The 19,816-nt window shown below is 49.1% G+C and overlaps 1 protein-coding gene and 1 pseudogene across 14 annotated transcripts in view; one reads left to right on the top strand and one right to left on the bottom strand.

Annotated features, from left to right (window-relative positions):
- The window catches only part of Sarm (sterile alpha and armadillo motif), a 329,198-nt gene that overhangs the window by 50,055 nt on the left and 259,327 nt on the right, over window positions 1-19,816 (bottom strand). For all 14 annotated transcript variants that reach the window (XM_045759498.2, XM_069316280.1, XM_045759502.2 and 11 more), the window contains one exon: window positions 6,727-6,843. In XM_045759498.2, coding sequence (XP_045615454.1) covers window positions 6,727-6,843 — 117 coding nt within the window. The remainder of the gene's footprint in view (window positions 1-6,726; window positions 6,844-19,816) is intronic.
- On the top strand, window positions 906-1,024 carry LOC123768886 (5S ribosomal RNA; annotated as a pseudogene).

The following is a 19,816-nucleotide window of genomic DNA, read 5'->3' as shown; positions in this document are numbered from 1 at the left end:
ACACACAGGGAGCTAGCCGAAACACACAGGGAGCTAGCCGAAACACACAGGGAGCTAGCCGAAACACACAGGGAGCTAGCCGAAACACACAGGGAGCTAGCCGAAACACACAGGGAGCTAGCCGAAACACACAGGGAGCTAGACGAAACACACAGGGAGCTAGACGAAACACACAGGGAGCTAGACGAAACACACAGGGAGCTAGCCGAAACACACAGGGAGCTAGACGAAACACACAGGGAGCTAGACGAAACACACAGGGAGCTAGACGAAACACACAGGGAGCTAGACGAAACACACAGGGAGCTAGACGAAACACACAGGGAGCTAGACGAAACACACAGGGAGCTAGACGAAACACACAGGGAGCTAGACGAAACACACAGGGAGCTAGACGAAACACACAGGGAGCTAGACGAAACACACAGGGAGCTAGACGAAACACACAGGGAGCTAGACGAAACACACAGGGAGCTAGACGAAACACACAGGGAGCTAGACGAAACACACAGGGAGCTAGACGAAACACACAGGGAGCTAGACGAAACACACAGGGAGCTAGACGAAACACACAGGGAGCTAGATAGAGCGGAAATAAACGAAATGTTCCCAATGGGTACAGACAGCCTGAGAATCACACGAATCATAGAAATGTTAGAAAGTTTTCTTTTGGCGTAAGAGTAATGGGACGAACTAAAGGACCAGAAAGTAGAAATAAACTCCATTCATATTTTTTAAATATATGGTAGATAAATGGGCAGAGTCATTGTATCACACAAACCGGTGGCTAAAAAACCAGGGTCCAAGAGCTAAGGTTCGATTCTGCAGGCACTGACAGGCGAGCGCGCACACGCATGCACACGCATACACACACATTCACACGCGTGTGCATGTGTATGTGTATAGCCAACGGCCATACCACGTTGAGAACACCGCTTCTCGTCCGATCAGCGAAGTTTAGCAACGGTGGTTGTGGTTAGTACTTGGATGGGTGACCGCCTGGGAACACCAAATTATGTTGGCAATAATGTACAGGGGGTCGGTGGCTGAATAGACAGCACGCTGGGCACGTAATCCTGTGATCCGGCGTTCGATTCCCGGCGCCGGCAGAGACAAATGGGCAGTTTCTCTTTCATCCCAATGTCCCTGTTACCTAGCAGTAAATAGGTACCTGGGAATTAGACAGCTGTTACGGGCTGCTTCCTAGGGGTATGTGTGTGTGTGTGTGGGGGGGGGGGGGTTATCTTGAGGTTATCTTGAGATGATTTCGGGGCTTTAGTGTCCCCGCGGCCCGATCCTCGACCAGGCCTCCACCCCCAGGAAGCAGCCCGTGACAGCTGACTAACACCCAGGTACCTATTTTACTGCTAGGTAACAGGGGCATAGGGTGAAAGAAACTCTGCCCATTGTTTCTCGCCGGCGCCCGGGATCGAACCCGGGACCACAGGATCACAAGTCGAGTGTGCTGTCCGCTCGGCCGAATATGACATTGCATAAATACAACTAAGACGTGAAAACACATTAAAATGAAGCTAGTTTTAGAAATATTAACAGCACTGCAAACCTTGCCGAAAGTCATGATGGCTGGTGGTGGGGTGAGAGTTGAGGCAGGTGATGGCTTGGTTGTGTTCCTTCCTCCCTCGCCACGCACACTGATCCTCACACTTTGCTTGGTCACGGCCACTGTCTAGCTAAATTTTGACTTCAACAGAAAACGGGCCGTAGGTTTGCAGCCACAGCGGTTAAGTACTGAACATTCCGGGGTATTATCGGTTATGATAAAGCCACTTCTGCTCCCTTACTTACAAATATTATTACGAGGCGTTTCTCTCATACACGTTCCAAACACACGAGGTAAACACTCGATAACTGAATATCCAAACGGGGCAGTAATGGCTCGTCCGGCAGCACGCTAACAACACCCTCTCTCTCTCCTCACACGACTAACTGAAACTCCCCTACCCTCTGCAGCCAATATATGCGTGAGGCTGGGTAAGCAGGAGCCCTGCATGACGTGGCTAAACGCACACGCGGGCCCACACACACAACACCTACACGCCCCACGGTGTATATACACTCACTCCCAGCAGAATGTTGTCCAGAGTTGGCCGCGGGCCGGAGGCTTCTGGTAACTGTCTCTCTCTTGGAGCACACACAGTCTTTTTTTAGAGAATTTACTTGCCGTTTTTGTCCTTGTTGATTTGGTGAGGCGCCAAGACGATCACTCATCTCAAACTCCGGGTGGAAGAGACAACGAGTATCCAGCTAATGACCACCAATAACGGAGACAGGTGCACTAGACACTACATAAATCTCATAGCCCCCGGGGCCGTTTTTCCCCCCGAGGCAAATGTCGAAGTGCCGGGATGGGGGAGTGAGTCACTAATACTTCTGGGTATTGCGACAACAGTGTCTCCCCCATACTTGTTATGGGCCCGGCTGACCAACACCCTCCTCTCAAGGCCGCCTCAGGCACTTCTCCAGAAAATTATAATCTGTATATGTTTACGACTGTCAGAAACGCTGCCGCTTATGGCAAAGGCCGCAGAGATGGCCAGGAACAGTGACACGCGGCCGCCAAGAATATACAATACGAAAGGGTTGATTTTTTTTTAATCAATTTCTGAGAATAGTGAAATAAGCCCCTGGAGCATCAACAAGTTTAATATATATGCTGTTGAGCATTGTAAACAAACTACCTGCGCGGCTTGTAGCCGCGCAGGGGCCTGACAGCTGAGTAGATTTCGGATTCATAGTCCTAAGGTTACGGGTTCGATCCCCGGTGGAGGCGGAAACAAATAGGCAGACTTACTTTCACCCTTGAACCAGGGGTTTTCTTTCACCCCTGTTCACCTAGCAGTAAATAGGTACCTGGGAGTTACACAGCTGCTACGGGCTGCTTCCTGGGGATGTGTAACAAAAAGGAGGCCTGGACCGGGCCGCGGGAACGCCTAGCCCCGAAATCATCTCAAGATTACCTGCGCGGCTACGAGCCTACCCCTAAGAAACTAACCAATTATATAAACATTCGGCTAACCCTGACGTAATATATAAACTAAATATCTCTAGTGTCATCAATTCTATATTCCAAATAATTAAAAAATCGCCATGGTCTTTTACCACAGGGTAGTCCTGTTCCCCTAGGGTGCCAGGGGGTACCACTGTTCCCCTAGGGTGCCAGGGTGCCACTGTTTTCCCCCAAGGGTGCCAGGACCACATTATGCTCTCCAAGTATGACTAAGGTCTTAAGATTAAACTGAGAACAGACGTAACTACTGGCATGGGAACAGAAGTATTGCTTCATGGAACACATTACCGGTTAACACAACAGACCTGGGATCGGTTTGGATTGTTTCAAGCGTAGGGTAGACATGGATATGAACGAGTTTGGGGATGAAATAGAAGCTGTCAACCATGGATCAATAGACCTCGATGCAGTTTCCTTTATTTTTATGTTCTTAGAAGGCGGCCTAGAGTGACTCACTTAGAAGGCGGCCTAGAGTGACTCACTTAGAAGGCGGCCTAGAGTGACTCACTTAAAAGGCGGCCTAGGCTAAGAGTGACTCTCACTCTTCCACTGCTCCTCCCACACACTCAACAAAGCACGCTAACTCTTCACCCTAGACAGCGTTGCTATTTTAAGATGAGTGTGTGGTAATGCTGCCAGCTAGCTGCCAATAGGCGGCGGGGCTGAGGGGGGGGGGGGTGGAGATGGGGGGGGGGAGGAGATGGGGGTTATCTTGAGATGCTTTCGGGGCTTTTTAGTGTCCCCGCGGCCCGGTCCTCGACCAGGCCTCCACCCCCAGGAAGCAGCCCGTGACAGCTGACTAACACCCAGGTACCTATTTTACTACTAGGTAACAGGGGCATAGGGTGAAAGAAACTCTGCCCATTGCTTCTCGCCGGCACCCGAGATCGAACCCGGGACCACAGGATCACAAGTCCAGCGTGCTGTCCGCTCGGCCGACCGGCTCCCTAAAACCCTCCCTGGGGGGGACGGGGACAAGAAAATTACGAGAACGTAATTAATCCATTAATAAATATTGAGGTTACACAATGGGATCGAACTCGCACGCCTACCATTCTCGAAGACACAATTGTGTATGCTAGGGCGCCTGGCAGCTGAGTGGACAGCGCTTCGGATTCGTAGTCTCGAGCTTCCGGGTTCAATCCCTGGTGGAGGCGGAGACAAATGGGCAAAATGTTTATTTCACCCTGATGCCCCTGTTACCTAGCAGTAAATAGGTACCTGGGAGTTAGACGACTGCTACGGGCTGCTTCCTGGGAGGGGGGGGGGGTAACAAAAAGTTGGCCTGGTCGAGGACCGGGCCGCGGGTACAGCTAAGCCCTGAAATCATCTCAAGATAAGGAACAAACCCATACCGGAGAGCGCCCCCTTGAGCGTAGACACACCAGTCACCCAGTGGACGACACCGGGGAATTATATTGGTTGGTCCTGTACAGGCAAGTTTTCTTATGGCGGCAGCGGTGCCAAGCTCAGAGGTTTATCCCCGCCCACCAATTCAATTTCAATTTCTTTCTTTATTATGCACCCCATACCCATCCCGTGGGCGGTGGTGTAAAGGATTACAGAGGCACATAATCGGTTCAGGAACTGATCCCTCTAGTTCGTTTAGCTAAGCAAATAACAATCCCGCGTCTCTTATCAACACATTAACCGGAGACCAAGTTACAGCCCCGCTTCGGTGCCCGGTAAGTCCACTACGGGCTCACTATAGCCCGTGCTACTTGGAACTTTGTTCCCAATAGCTGAATCTTAAACAAGTTAACCAGAGACCTCTATATCCTCGGCCCACAACTAACGAACCCGGGTTCAATCACCCGAGCACGACAAAAACGGTTGGGCACCTTTCCTTTCACCCAATACCGCTGTTCACCTACTAGTTTGGCAACTGTTGAGGGGCAGCATCGTGTAGAGGATCAGTAGTTGACCTAGTTACTAGGATACCTATACACAAGTCACAAGTGCCGAGACTTGCAGAGGAATAATAATGCAATACAACAGCCTGTTGGATCAGGGGTATCAAGTCCAGCCTGGCCGTCGGGCGGGGCCAGAAGTCACTCCAAGTATGAGTCAGTCAATTCTACTCTAAACTGTTATCAACAATTCAATCCTGAGTAAGGTTTGCGTCAATGAATGGGTGATGTCATAGTGTGAGTCAGGTGGCAGAGTCATAAACCTTGCGTCATAAACTGCGTCTCTCACGGCATCACGCACAACACACAACAATCCATTTTCTTAAAAACACAAAAATACAATATGAAGTCAATTTGTGAGTCGCCTTAACCTGGCGACTTACAAACTCATAAATACACCTGATAAATTATCAAGTCTACGATTAAGACTATTTACAGACTTTTATCTCTGGATGAATGATTATATTTTAACCGGATTATCGCCACCTGATTGCCTATAAACCAATCATTTTGACCAAAATTCCCGTTTTCTTTAAATGTAAACGCGCGTTACCAATAACCTTTAGAAATAAACATGAAATTTACGAACCGCGTGAGTTACCACAACTAATGGGACGGTTATACATCATGTGAAGCACCCTCCCTCCCTCCCTCCTCCCAGACGACCCTTGCTCACCTCAGACAGATCATTATCCACACAAGGACAGCGAGCCTCAGGGGAGGTCTCCTGGCGCTCTGATGAATTAATGAATGACAAGACGATAGGGTAGAGGGCCCGCGCCCTCCCAGGGTAGAGGGCCCGCGCCCTCCCAGGGTAGAGGGCCCGCGCCCTCCCAGGGTAGAGGGCCCGCGCCCTCCCAGGGTAGAGGGCCCGCGCCCTCCCAGGGTAGAGGGCCCGCGCCCTCCCAGGGTAGAGGGCCCGCACCCTCACAGGGTAGAGGGCCCGCGCCCTCACAGTCTTATATGAACTTGTTGCAGACTCTCGGGCGACCCCCCTCGCCCCCCTTCTCTACCCTTGCAAGCTCTCTAAACTCTGTAAACTATCAGGAGGCTCCCCAGTGACGCCAAGATCAACCACGTCGCCAGCCAATGGTAGGGCTGGACGGAGGTGTGGCGTCGACTGGGTCGTGACTGGGGGCTAGCCTACACCTGCGTCAGGCAGGTGTAGACTCGCCACAGCTGGACATGAAGGACATGCCTTGCAGGTCTAGTGTTCAAGATTTATATATATATATTGTCTTGTAATTACTCTTGAGTATAGTTCAGTTCAGTTACTTCCTTTTTCGTTTAGTGAGAGTCAAGTCTCATGACTTGAAATTCCAGAGTTTTAGTGGGGTTTACGTACTCGGTCCTCCATGGTGCCTTTGATGCTATCTAGGCCAAGTGCACCTAAAGGGTATGTGGAGGTAACAAGCTAATGTTGTCTTACTCAATGGAATCACAAGTGATTTAATCTATTAATACTGAGGACGTATAATGGGATCGAACCTGCGTCCCTTGAATGATGTTTATACCTATCAGTACAGGTTTGTGTCATAGAAATAAACATTACTGGTGAGCAGTATGGAAGTATCACATGTACTTTGACACTTTCTAACTCCTGAAAACACTACCAGTGTTTACACCAGTCAAAAGACCCACACTGGGGTGCTGTAGTATGCTGCAACTTCCTGGGGGTGGAGGCCTGGTCGAGGACCGGGCCGCGGGAACACTAAAAGCCCCGAAATTATCTCAAGATAGCCCCCCCAGGCACACGTCTACACCTTCACTTTACACATAGTTACTAACCTGCTGTTGGTTGAATTGTTGATCTTTCTGAAATCTTTTGATGCGGTTTTGGAAGTCCATTACCTCGCCGCCTCCACCACCGCCGCCCGGGCCTCCCTCTCCCGACTCGCCCGACATCTGTGGGACAAGAAAAGAACCAATCACGTAAACAACATTTTCAAATTCCCAAGAGAAATGATTACCTGTAATAGTGATCAATACTTAGAAGTTAATATGAAGTTAACATTTATAAATAATGTGAATACATGCACTTTCAAGAATCTTTAATGGGAAGAAAATGGTGGGATGGAGCTGTTTGGAAGCACAAGGCCAATCAAAGGGAGGGACAATCAGGAATGGCAAGGTTACACAATCAAAGCGAGGGACAATCAGGAATGGCAAGGTTACACAATCAAAGTGAGGGACAATCAGGAATGGCAAGGTTACACAATCAAAGTGAGGGACAATCAGGAATGGCAAGGTTACACAATCAAAGTGAGGGACAATCAGGAATGGCAAGGTTACACAATCAAAGCGAGGGACAATCAGGAATGGCAAGGTTACACAACCACAGTGAGAGGAAACAATAAGAACACATCAACAACCACAATTCTCACAGGTGACGTACGTAATAAGGAGGACAAAGACGTCACCAGACTCCTGGATAACCCATGACTCAACACCACACACTGAGTCATGCCAGGAACACAAACACTCCCTCCACAGGTAAGGTGTTCAACCCGCTCCATCTAACCTTACCAGACATCACAGCCGAGTGCTGGAATGACTCGCCTAACTCTGAGGGCGGGGGTGGGAAGCTGGTGCTCTTTGGCCCCAAATTTCAAATGGTCAATCAACTGGTGTACAGGTTCCTGAGCCTATAATCTACATTTGAAACTCCACGCGGGGCTACAGACTCCAGGACTGATCCGATACGTGACATGCAAAGTTCTAAATGATTCCTTACACGGATTTCCAGCTAGTTTTTATGTTGGCCAAGTTGGTATATGTCGCTGATGGCTCTCTGGGTGTGGGAGTCAGGAGACGTAATCGGTGCGTCAACCTCCAAGGCTGATTATTGGAGGAATTCAGCTCATTTTGGGACCATGTATCCGGCTTCCTGCGTTACCTAAGCGCCAGTGTTGCACCACCACCAACCAGTGGGCAAGAGGCCCCCGTCTCGCGCACACAACACTACAGTCAATGCCCAATTAAGGTTCCCCCGTCAAATGATGGTTTGTAGTATAGCTAATGAACAGTTAAGGTCCGTTAAATCTTGACCAATTAAGGTGCATGGGGGAAGAGAGCGAGAGAGAGAGAGCGCGAACGAGAAATAGCGAGAAAGAGGCCGAGAAAAAGAGAGCGAGCGAGCGAGCCCCCCCCCCCCCACACACACACACACACACGTGCGTGCGACAGAAAACTCACCCAAGAAGGATTCGAACCCAAACAGCCAGGGGCTCGAAGCACCTTAGCGTGTCCAATACTTTCACCACTAGGCCACAACGACCGTTAAAACAACTGGAAGTCGTAAGACCATTAACCCAATTCCCAACAGCACTCTTGTGACATTTTTGGGCACAGATATTAAATCAAATATACCTATATATATATATATAACATATATACGGGTGTTCAAGGACACCGGCCAGGAACAACAGTGGCCTTGATCACCACCCAAGACGGTTAATGTTTACTTAGCAACGCTAACCATCTTATCCTGAGAGAATCTAGATACAGTCTAGTGTCACGGAGTCTCCACCCCGAGGCCACCACCAGGGGCTGCTGGACCCCTTGTATGTGTGGTGGCGTGACGCCACCCCACAGGTGTAGTGGTGGGGGCAGGCGTCACGCCACCCCACAGGCGTGTGGCGGCGTGACGCCAACCTCCCCTCCCTAAGCCAACATACATCACCCTCAACCCCCCAACAGCTGACATGTCGAGCGGTATGACAAACGCTGGGCATCTCCACCACCAGCCAAGGTCCCCACCACCTCAACTGGGTCAAGTTGCTGCCAACCAAATATTGGTATAACCCTAGAGACCACCTCTGCCTCCACGTCTCCATCACACACTTCATACATTAACGAGCCAAGAGGCTGACAAACAAGCCAGTACGACTCGTCGTGACCTGTAGAGCAGTCGGCTCACAACCGACTCAAACCGAGTTAAATTTATCGTGATGTAAACACTGACAAAGGTATGAGGTAGCGCCATCTGTGATCATCCAGCGACACGATGTTCCGGCAAGATGTTGACCAGACCACACACTAGAAGGTGAAGGGGACGACGACGTTTCGGTCCGTCCTGGACCATTCTCAAGTCGATTGAGAATGGTCCAGGACGGACCGAAACGTCGTCGTCCCTTCACCTTCTAGTGTGTGGTCTGGTCAACATAATTTAGCCACGTTATTGTGACTCATCGCCTACATTCGGCAAGATTCCTTAGCCACGATGCTTCCCCCGTCCCATCCCAAATCCTTATCCTGACCCCTTCCCAGTGCTATATAGTCGTAATGGCTTGGCGCTTTCCCCCTGACAGTCCACAGTTCCCTCCCTCGCTAAAATATACACCAGTTACCTGCGCGTTTATGTCCCGTCAGGGATAATGATGAAACCCACCTGGAGCAGGTAATACCGTGCCTTACATTCTGGTCTCCCAGGGTTGGCGACCCGTGCGCCCCACTTCGCGTCCTCACAAACCGGCCACACACGTGTACCGGACAGACGAATGTAGCCCCATGGCTACACTGGTCTTGTTGACGAGTGAGGGGAGCGAGGCAGTGTAGAGGACTAGCCAGGAGAGTGAGTCCAGCGTGTGCATGATAGAAATATATTGATTCACACAGGGGAGGAGCTTCCTGCCCGAGATGTGTAATTTATTATAAATTATTATTATATATATATATATATATATATATATATATATATATATATATATATATATATATATATATATATATATATATATATATATATACATATATATATATATATATAATGAGCTGAAGGTCACGTGTGTTTAGTGTGTTGTCACGTCAGGTAACGACAGGTCACACTAAGGGGCCTGTGACACCATGTGGTGCCTTCGTGTTTTTTTTCGTGTTTTCTCGTTTTTTTTTTTGGGGGGGGGGGGTGCTTTCTGAAGAATGAAGTTGTGCTGATGTGTTAAGTGAGGCGATAGTTTAACAGTTAAGGTATCTCACCAGCTGCTACCCAGACACGTCACCTCGTCAAGCGCGCACTACTGTCTCTTAAACCTGGAGATTATTGTCCTCTGACGTGGTGATCATTCTCCTCTTAGTCACCGACATGCAGGTATTCCCTCCTTGTGACACTCCCTCTCTCACTGTCTCCCTCCCTCCCTCTACTACTTCCCTAACCCTCCCTCTCTTTCCTCAACCCCCTCCCTGTCTGCCTCCCTCACACAACAAAGCACCGTCACCATCTTCACCATCAACGTGTACCGTGACCAAAGTTACCATTTCCGTCGTCGTCGTCACCAACATTACAGCTCACCAGTATGATAACGAGGAGAGGCAGGGAGGGTCTTCACTGGTAGACGACCAGTAATGAATATACATCAAAGAATTACCACGCGGCCAGGCCTTGGGGTGACGCACGCACGCACGCACACAGGGAGGTGAGCATAATAAAGAAATGGAATTGGTAATAAGGATGATACTAGATTGGATCAAATAGTATCCTGTACACCTTCCCATAAGACTTAATCTCTGTATAAGACTCATTTTCTCCATAAGACTTAAGACACACTTGCCGCTCTTGCCACTCTCCCGACACTATCTAAAGTGTTACATTAAGACATGTCGCCTCCTCTCCTCTCCTCCCAGATTACCATAAGGTTATGGGAGGAGGAGGAGGAGGAGGTAGAGAGAAGGAACAGAGGAAGGGTGAGTAGAAGGAAAGAGAGGGATAGTACAGAGGGAAGGGCAGAGGCAGACCGGCCCTTCGTGAGTAGTCGACATAAATCCCGGCAACGTCCCGAGCCCCTCCTCACACCCACCTGGTGTACACACTCGTAACTCGCCCTGGTTATAACCCACACCTACACACCTGTAATGTTACCGGCACATACCAATGATGCACTCTCACATGTGTAATCTACCAGCACATACCTGTAATCTACCGAAAACTACCCGCCACACACAATCAAAATGTAATACCGTACTTTATACAAGAAACAATAATTTAACAATTCTCTCAGTAATGGTGAGTGAGTGTTGGGGCGAGGGTGAACCAAGTACCCGGGAGGGGACTACAGTACTAAGCCCTTAATGACTCTATAAACACCCACCTGTGTGATCGTCTGAACTGGTAATACCAGAGAGTGATGTGTAGCCGAGCGAGGAAGGGGGAAGAGCTAGGAAGGGGGAGAGGGAGGAATCAAAGATGCGAGGCATTAGCACAACTCCCCTTCCCCCTAACAATAATCCCCCCACCCCCCATCACCCCTTCTCCCTGCACTCTAAAACACCGACTAGGCCCACGTGCCCCCCCCCACCTCATTCAGTCAGGGTCGTACCCAGAGTTGAAACCCGCCATGTGTGGTGTTGGCAGCATCCACGGGGGATATAGAGATCAATGACCCCAAACATTGTTTTTTTTTCAGCCACCAGCGAATGGGGGCGCTGGTGGCCGAGTGGACAGCACGCTGGACACTTAGTCATGTGGACCGGGTTCGATTCCCGGCGCCGGCGAGAAACAAAATGAACAGTTTCTTTCACCTTGATGACCCTGTTATCTAGAAGTAAATAGGTACCTGGGAGTTAGACAGGTGTTACAGGCTACTTCCTGTGTGTGTGTGTGTGTGGTGGGGGGGGGGAACTGACCTGATTGAGGAAACACCATCATTTACATCCCTAGTTGACGATACGAAGCTGACGAGAAGAGTTTGACTATGACACTACACAGGAAGATCTGGAGGCCACAGTTACGGTCAGGTCAAGAAGATAGTTATTAGACACCAACCCTCATCAGTGAGGGTCGAATCACTTTTTAGAAACCTATATAAAGAGACTTTCCAGATCATTAGATAGAACCTACACAAGACTAACACCTAATTGTGCATCCCCAGCTTTAAGTCCTCAACCTACAAGAACTTATAATAGACAAAAGAAAGTGGAGGGGATGTGACGTACAATACACAAAGAAATCACAATAGCGTGATACATCAAGTGAACCAATCCCCCAGTAGTGCTTGTTGGCTCTGACCTCTTCAGCCTGAGGTCAGAGCCAGTGCTTTGTGCCGCACGCAACACGCATTTTTTTTTTTAAATTTTCCCCGAGGGGCGAGTTTATTGAGCAGCGCCACTCATCCTGTGAGTGGACATATCGCCATAGCAGCATGTACAATACTCCCCAATAGGAAGAAAACCCGTTGGGTTCATCCTGTAAGCGTCACACGCACCGATTTCTTCATTTGACGTATAATATATTTCAGACAATTGACAGAATGGGCAAAGTGGCAATGTTCAAAATGAGAATCAATCGGACAATGGGACGCGGATGGAAGCTTGAGACGAGGATGAGGGAGTCCGTCATCTGCGTCTTCATACAGTGTAGGAGCTACAAGAAAGCACGAGGATAGAAAGGCCAGTCCGTGCTCCTAACAGCGCCTAAATTATCAACCTCAAGCTTATATGCAGGCGATGAGTCACAATAACGTGGCTAAAGTATGATGACCAGACCACACACTAGAATGTGAAGGGACGACGACGTTTCGGTCCGTCCTGGACCATTCTCAAGTAGATATATAAGCTCAAGCTTATATATTACTACTCTCCAGATGTTCTTCGTCAGTGTACCTTCTGTGGTAACGTGTACAACACCCCGCCACTCGCTGCCATACACGGCACTTATATCAAGTATGGTGTGGCTAATAAGTGCCAGCGACGACTGAGCCAGAGATAACTAAAGCACTAATAAGCCAGCGAGAGAGAGAGAGACCGTGTTGTGCTAGACATTAAGAGCAGCGCACTAGAGGCAGGAGCCAGGTGGCCCGGCGTGTCATCATAACACGGCTGACCTTCCCTCCCACCTCCAGTGCTCCCAAGCTAAAAATATTCCTCCCCGTGCTCCTAGCTCTGCCCTTGACCAAGTGCCACCTCCATCCCCCCTACAAGTGCCACCTCCATCCCCACTACAAGTGCCACCTCCATCCCCACTACAAGTGCCACCTTCATCCCCACTACAAGTGCCACCTTCATCCCCACTACAAGTGCCACCTCCATCCCCACTACAAGTGCCACCTTCATCCCCACTACAAGTGCCACCTTCACACGTGCTCTACCTGCGTCCTCAACTACAATCATAATCCGCACATGTTACTTTTCAACACGCATTTGCTAAGTAGACAATTACTGTGATACGCTCCCTTGCAACCTAGCATTCGTCACGCAAGACTCTGCCGCTATAGTAAGACCAGAAACAAGCTTAGGCAATCGTCGATTAAGGCAGTGTCTGGGATGCTCCTGGACGCAGGTTCGAATCCTCGTTACGGCCCTTGTGGATTTGTTCATAAGCTTAGGCAAGCTTCAGGAGCCTTCACTGTGGGTGTTGCAGCTCACCCACGCTCAGGAGAACAAGAGAAGCGTTTTAGTCACTCCATCACAACACAGCACACGTGAGCGACCGATAAAAGCACTTCACGGCCCCATAACCAAGCTACTAACGCCAGCTAAAGCCAAACCTTGACCGCAGTGAGGGACGCCCCTACCTTGCGTTGGTTTCTAGGATCACGTCACCGCGGCCCGGTCTCTAACCAGGCCTCCTGGTTGGTGGTCTGCTCAACCAGACTGTTGGACGTAGCTGCTCGCAGCCTGACGTATGAATCAGTGCCTGATTGATTAGGCATCCTTTGGAAGTGTTTATCAAGTTCTCTTTTGAACACCGTGCGAGATCGGCCAGTTATGCCCCTTATGTTTTTCAAGGAAGCGTTTTGAAAGGTCTCGGGCCCTTGATGTTGATGAAAATTCTCTCCAAGCGTACCTACTGCACCTCTTCTTTTCAGTGGGGTTATTTTGCACTTCCTGCTATACCTATCTATTGGTATAAGGTCCAGATTCCACCCCTTCTAGCTGGCAGGGACCCCATATCCCCACACCCCCGGCTAACAGATCCTAACACCTCATCTCGCAAGCAAGAATTCAGGGAATCTAGCTCTCCTTCAACTCCTTACTCGCCATATACACTAACATACACCTCTTTCCGTCTCCTTAACGTGAACCCCTGCCCTTGGAGACCCTGAACACCTTGGCGATCAAATTATACAGTACCTACATCTCTCTACAATGGGTCAGCACTTGTCAATATCTAGTTCCAGTACCTAAAGCTTTGGAGGCCTCATCTCAGCTTACAGATCCCCAGTAGTGCTTGTTGGCGGGGTCACTCTTCAGCCTGAGGTCAGCGCTAGGGCTTTGTGAACGCGCGCAACAGGCACGTGGGCTCTCAGGCAACAGGCACGCGTCACGCGGGCTCTCGGGCAACTTCCACTTTACGGCGGGATATAAACAATCCTCCGGAGCAGGCCAAACAACCTCCACTTTAGCCGTTGTTTATGGGGCAGTGTTTGTAGCCAGAGCGGCAGTACATCACTCCACTAGGCACTGTGGTGCCTCACATCCACTTCTCCAGTTACCGACTCGTCACGGTGGCACCTCCACCCTAGTGTAGCCTGCCCTCCCCCCCCGTCCTGCTGATCCCCTGCTACCCAGGCTACACAACACACACACCTGTGCCAGGCTTGGGTGTAAACTTGAATGAGTCACACCTAAATCTTATCTGATAATGAGACTTTACCTCTCTTATCTAGTTTCAAGTTGCAGGATGATGCTATTAATATTTTACTACGACACTCAAACTGTCAATAGACAGACCCGGTACCACCACCTCTCTCATATATATATATATATATATATATATATATATATATATATATATATATATATATATATATATATATATATATATATATTATATATATTATATATATATATATATATATATATATATATATATATGTCGTACCTAGTAGCCAGAACGCACTTCTGGGCCTACTATGCAAGGCCAGATTTGCCTAATAAGCCAAGTTTTCCTGAATTAATATATTTTTTCTAATTTTTTCCCTATGAAATGATAAAGCTACCCATTTCATTATATATGAGATCAATTTTTTTTTATTGGAGTTAAAATTAACGTAGATATATGACCGAACCTAACCAACCCTACCTAACCTAACCTAACCTATCTTTATAGGTTAGGTTAGGTTAGGTAGCCGAAAAGGTTAGGTTAGGTTAGGTTAGGTTAGGTAGGTTAGGTAGTCGAAAAACAATTAATTAATGAAAACTTTGCTTATTAGGCAAATTGGGCCTTGCATAGTAGGCTGAGAAGTGCGTTCTGGCTACTAGGTACGACATATATATATATATATATATATATATTACACACAATGCCTATTTACATGTGCGTGCGCATACTGAGTGTGATGTGCCAGTCACGTGCCCCCCCCCCAGTCACGGAGCCAGTCACGTGCCCCCCCCCCAGTCACGGCGCCAGTCACGTGCCCCCCCCCAGTCACGGAGCCAGTCACGTGCCCCCACAGTCACGGCGCCAGTCACGTGCCCCCCCACAGTCACGGAGCCAGTCACGTGCCCCCCCCCACAGTCACGGCGCCAGTCACGTGCCCCTCCCCACAGTCACGGCGCCAGTCACGTGCCCCCCCCCCCCCAGTCACGTGCACCCCCACAGTCACGTGCCGCCAAACCATCAACAAACGCTCTAGCGTCGCCCACTCCAATGTGTTTCAAACATTCCATTACAAGTTTTTGTTCCTCTTTTTCTGTTTGGCTGTAATGAGTTGGCCAGGTACGTCGGCCTTGACTGTAGAGGATCTTCTTCAGCGTCATTAGTGTTATGAGCATTTTACACCCTTTCCAAGGTAAAGAAAACGCTAAGAGGCTGGTAGCCTTCCAAGCCAAGGTTGGAGTTGCCTGCTTCACATGGGGCCAACATCACCCTGGTTATGATACACCTGTGTGTCTCTTGGCTCACCCGCTCACAACTGTTGTGGTGGTGTAGGCACCAGCTCCTCCAAGGCTCCGACATTCTTGGCCTGACCTACATATGCTTCTATATACTGGGGTTTTCAAGTATGTTTACACGTGTAAGTAATGTCAAGACGTGGCCAGTCTCTCGCGTCCCCTCCCTTGTCCCTTGAGAGGTTATCTTGAGATGATTTCGGGGCTTTTTTTTTTGTGTGTGTGTCCCCGCGGCCCGGTCCTTGACCAGGCCTCTACCCCCAGGAAGCAGCCCGTGACAGCTGACTAACACCCAGGTACCTATTTTACTGCTAGGTAACAGGGGCATAGGGTGAAAAACTCTGCCCATTGTTTCTCGCCGGCGCCTTGGATCGAACCCAGGACCACAGAATCACAAGTCCAGTATGCTGTCCGCTCGGCCGACCGGCTCCCTCGTCCTCAACCTTGTCTAACTTACGCTTTTTCATCCTTATCTGCTTCACCTTTCTTCATCTACACCATTCCTCCTCCTCCATCATCAGTCACACCTGCCTCTTATCTTAACTATAACTACACCAAATAATTTCAGCGTTATGAATGTGAATGTATAACTGTGCCTATTGCACCTGATAATTTCAAAAAGTTCTACTTCCGTAGCGTCCCCTAGTGAGTGATCTATGAGGCTGTTAGGTCTTCGTAACCCGCAGACCCATACCCATCACAGCCAGGCTCATCCAGTACCTCCGGTAGAAAGCTACGAGTGAGTCTCCATGCCAACAGTGTAATAATACATCACATATTTACTAAACATACTACAATTAAAATAATACTCTACCATAGAGACAATACAGGTGAAATGTATTCTTGTCTCCAGGACTGATGGTGGACACGGAACCAACCACTTTACAGCTGTTGAAACACGGGGGGGGGGGGGGTATTATTGCCTCCAATAAAGTATATTTAGTGATATTTACCCCCACTAAAGTGTGGAAAATACCTGACAATCTCAAAATGGGTCTAGGCCTGAACGTCTTCTCAAAATGGGGCTAGGCCTGAACGTCTTCTCAAAATGGGTCTAGACCTGAACGTCTTCTCAAAATGGGGTTAGACCTGAACGTCTTCTCAAAATGGGGCTAGACCTGAACGTCTTCTCAAAATGGGGCTAGACCTGAACGTCTTCTCAAAATGGGTCTAGGCCTGAACGTCTTCTCAAAATGGCCTAAGCCTGAACGTCTTAAGAACCCGCTACTATCCAAAATATGTTGCTTAAAAATTAATGCAGGTTATGAGCGTGACTTGTTCCTCCGGTGGGAGCAGTAAATCCTTCACTAATTATACACGTTCATATCACGATAACACAGCAGTGGCTGTAGTGTTATCATCAGTCTTGCCTCGCCCCCTCCTGCCACCATGCCTGTAAACCACATCAATTTGCACGCCATCAACACCATCACATACATTGAGGTGCTTTGCATAAATTTAAGAGATTCATTTGAATCATTCTCGGAAAAATGCTCATCGGTCTCAATGAGTTAAGTGGATTTGTCGAGGTGCGTACGCTTATGGGTACGCAAACAGAATGCTTACATGCAACAGAATGCATATATACATGCATATACACATGCAACAGAAGCTGCCCTGGAGGCCCCCAGGTCGCCACCACTCCGTTACCAATCTAGTATTTGCCTCGTTAATATTTCATACATACACCCCCCTAACTACGGTGGCTTGAGTAAGCATTACCTGGTTGAATTGTGATTAATGATTGATCTTTGATCTTGATTAATTTGTCTTTGGTCAAAGTTATTTTGTCATTGACAAGGGGAGCCTTTAAGTCAACGTGGACAGTTTACACGGTGGCCGAGACGACCTGTTACCCTTCACACAGGTACACTTCCTGGTTGGTGGCAGCTACCGGGGCTCCGTCAACACCAGCCTTCGCCTGCCCCTGCGGCCAAAGGAATGCCTCCGTATTGTAAGTGAAGCGGGCCGAGACGAGGGTCACAGCACTGGCAGGTTTTTATGGAGGGTTGACAAGGTCGGCTGAACCACGCTTTAACGGGGCGCGTCGGGCCAGCCCTCGTCAACACTGGTCACCTCCCACAGCCTCGCAGCACCACTTCCTGGCTACCACTTACGGGCTATTCATGCCCATGCCACCTCTTGGGGGTGGCTTAATCTTTATCAATCAATCTACTTCCTGGTTAAACAACCTGTTTAACCACGAGTAATGACGGCTAGAAGCATTGGCTTGGCTTGGCAGTCACAGGAAGATCAATGTGAAAAACTGAACGAAACAAACTAGACTGCCCATTGGTTATTAGAAAACTCGGGGCGCCGTTATCACTTCAATTTTTGGAGCGCGCGCCGGGGGGGGGGGAGGATGGGGGGAGGGGGGCTATCCTCCTCGGGGGAGGGGCTAACCTCACCTTGAGTGGACCAGTAGGCAGCTGGTAGAATTCTGGCGGATATACTGATGAAATAATGCGATAGATCTACGAGAAAAATGATTGGAACAGTGAGTGAGTGAGTGAGTGAGAGAGTCTAACTTGCGTTCTTGGTCACTTCTAGTGAGATAATGATATCTGCACAATTTTAATAAATGCTACATTCTGGGTCAAACTGCTACTCGTCTTTCAGGCGTCATCTCTGACGACCTTGGGTTAACTACTATAGTAGTATTTAATCTTCCTAACGTGTACCTACAAACCTGAGCAAGCAGCTTCATCAAGGTAAGAGTGGGCGCCAAGACGTTAGTGTCATGTAATGGGAAATAACAAGGTAACAACTAGAGAAAGTCAACTAGAAAAGTCAAAAATAATTCTAACTTTTCCCCTATAATATATATTGAAGTAACAAGTACATAAAATAATGAATGTTGTCACAATTACCGGTCTTAATTTTATTTCCCACTCTTCATATTAATTAACTCTCAATTACATATTAAATCCCCCCCCTTCTGCTACAAGGTGAGGGAAGGGACACCGGGCACATGAGAAACAAATAATCAAATTAATTAAAGCTAAGACCCCCAGGTGAGGGCAGAGAGGGTAATTATCAGGGGAAAACGCCAAGCCATTAGGACTATATAGCACTGGGAAGGGGTCAGGATAAATATTTGGGATGGGACGGGGGGATGAAGGACTGGTGCCCAACCACTTGGACGGTCGGGGATTGAACGCCGACCTGCATGAAGCGAGACCTTGGCTCTACCGTCCAGCCCAAGTGGTTGGACTAGAAGCAGGCGTCAGAGACCACCTCACCCCACTGTACTCACTGGTCCTCACGGCAAGCATGGCTCTACACTCGCCTCACAACTCTCCTCAACTTCTGTAACCAGCATTACCAGTGAAGCAGCTCCTACTGTGTGGCCGGGGTTCACTGTTCACAGTCAGTCACACTCTTGGGGGTTCAAACAGCACTCGTTACAGTGACTAGTACTCGCTACAGGCACTGTCACACAATGTTCAACCACGACACAGTTTATGGGTTATATTGTGAAGGAAAAGGAACTTGGTGGAGGAGATATGGGCCACGAGGCGCGACTCTCAACTTTGCCGGCAGCAGATATGTTTACATGTGTCCCGAGTGTTGACTGAGCGACAGACCTTCAAGCAGCCCGCAAAGCAGCTCGGCCAGTAATGTGCCGCGTCGTCTGCATTATTCACTACGATCACCTCCATCGACGGGAACTCCTAACAGGGAGTTGTGTGGGGCGCGCCCTGTGACCAAGCAAGAGGTGAGGTCTGGGCAGGACCCGAGCGGCCCTGGGCGAGGCACCTCCAGCATCACTCCCGCCTCCACCATCACTGGAGGACGGGTGTGCCAGTTGCCACACTGAGCATGCTCCGCCCTCCGCATGACGGCGATCCATACTCACGCCGTAGGACCACCTTCCTGTCGCGAGGGGGCGTGGCCCGCTCACACGCCAGCATAGTGGCCTACTGTGAGGGCTTCGGGAGTGTGGGGGCCAAGACGGGCGCCCCACTAGTAGGTTGGAGGGGGATTGGGGAGATGAGGAATGTAAGAAATAGGTATGATGACAGACATAGGCAGAGGGAGTGGGGATGGAGGC

Source organism: Procambarus clarkii, chromosome 83, assembly GCF_040958095.1.
Source record: "Procambarus clarkii isolate CNS0578487 chromosome 83, FALCON_Pclarkii_2.0, whole genome shotgun sequence".
Taxonomy (NCBI): Eukaryota; Metazoa; Arthropoda; class Malacostraca; order Decapoda; family Cambaridae; genus Procambarus; species Procambarus clarkii.
This window is presented reverse-complemented; position numbering and strand designations above follow the sequence as displayed.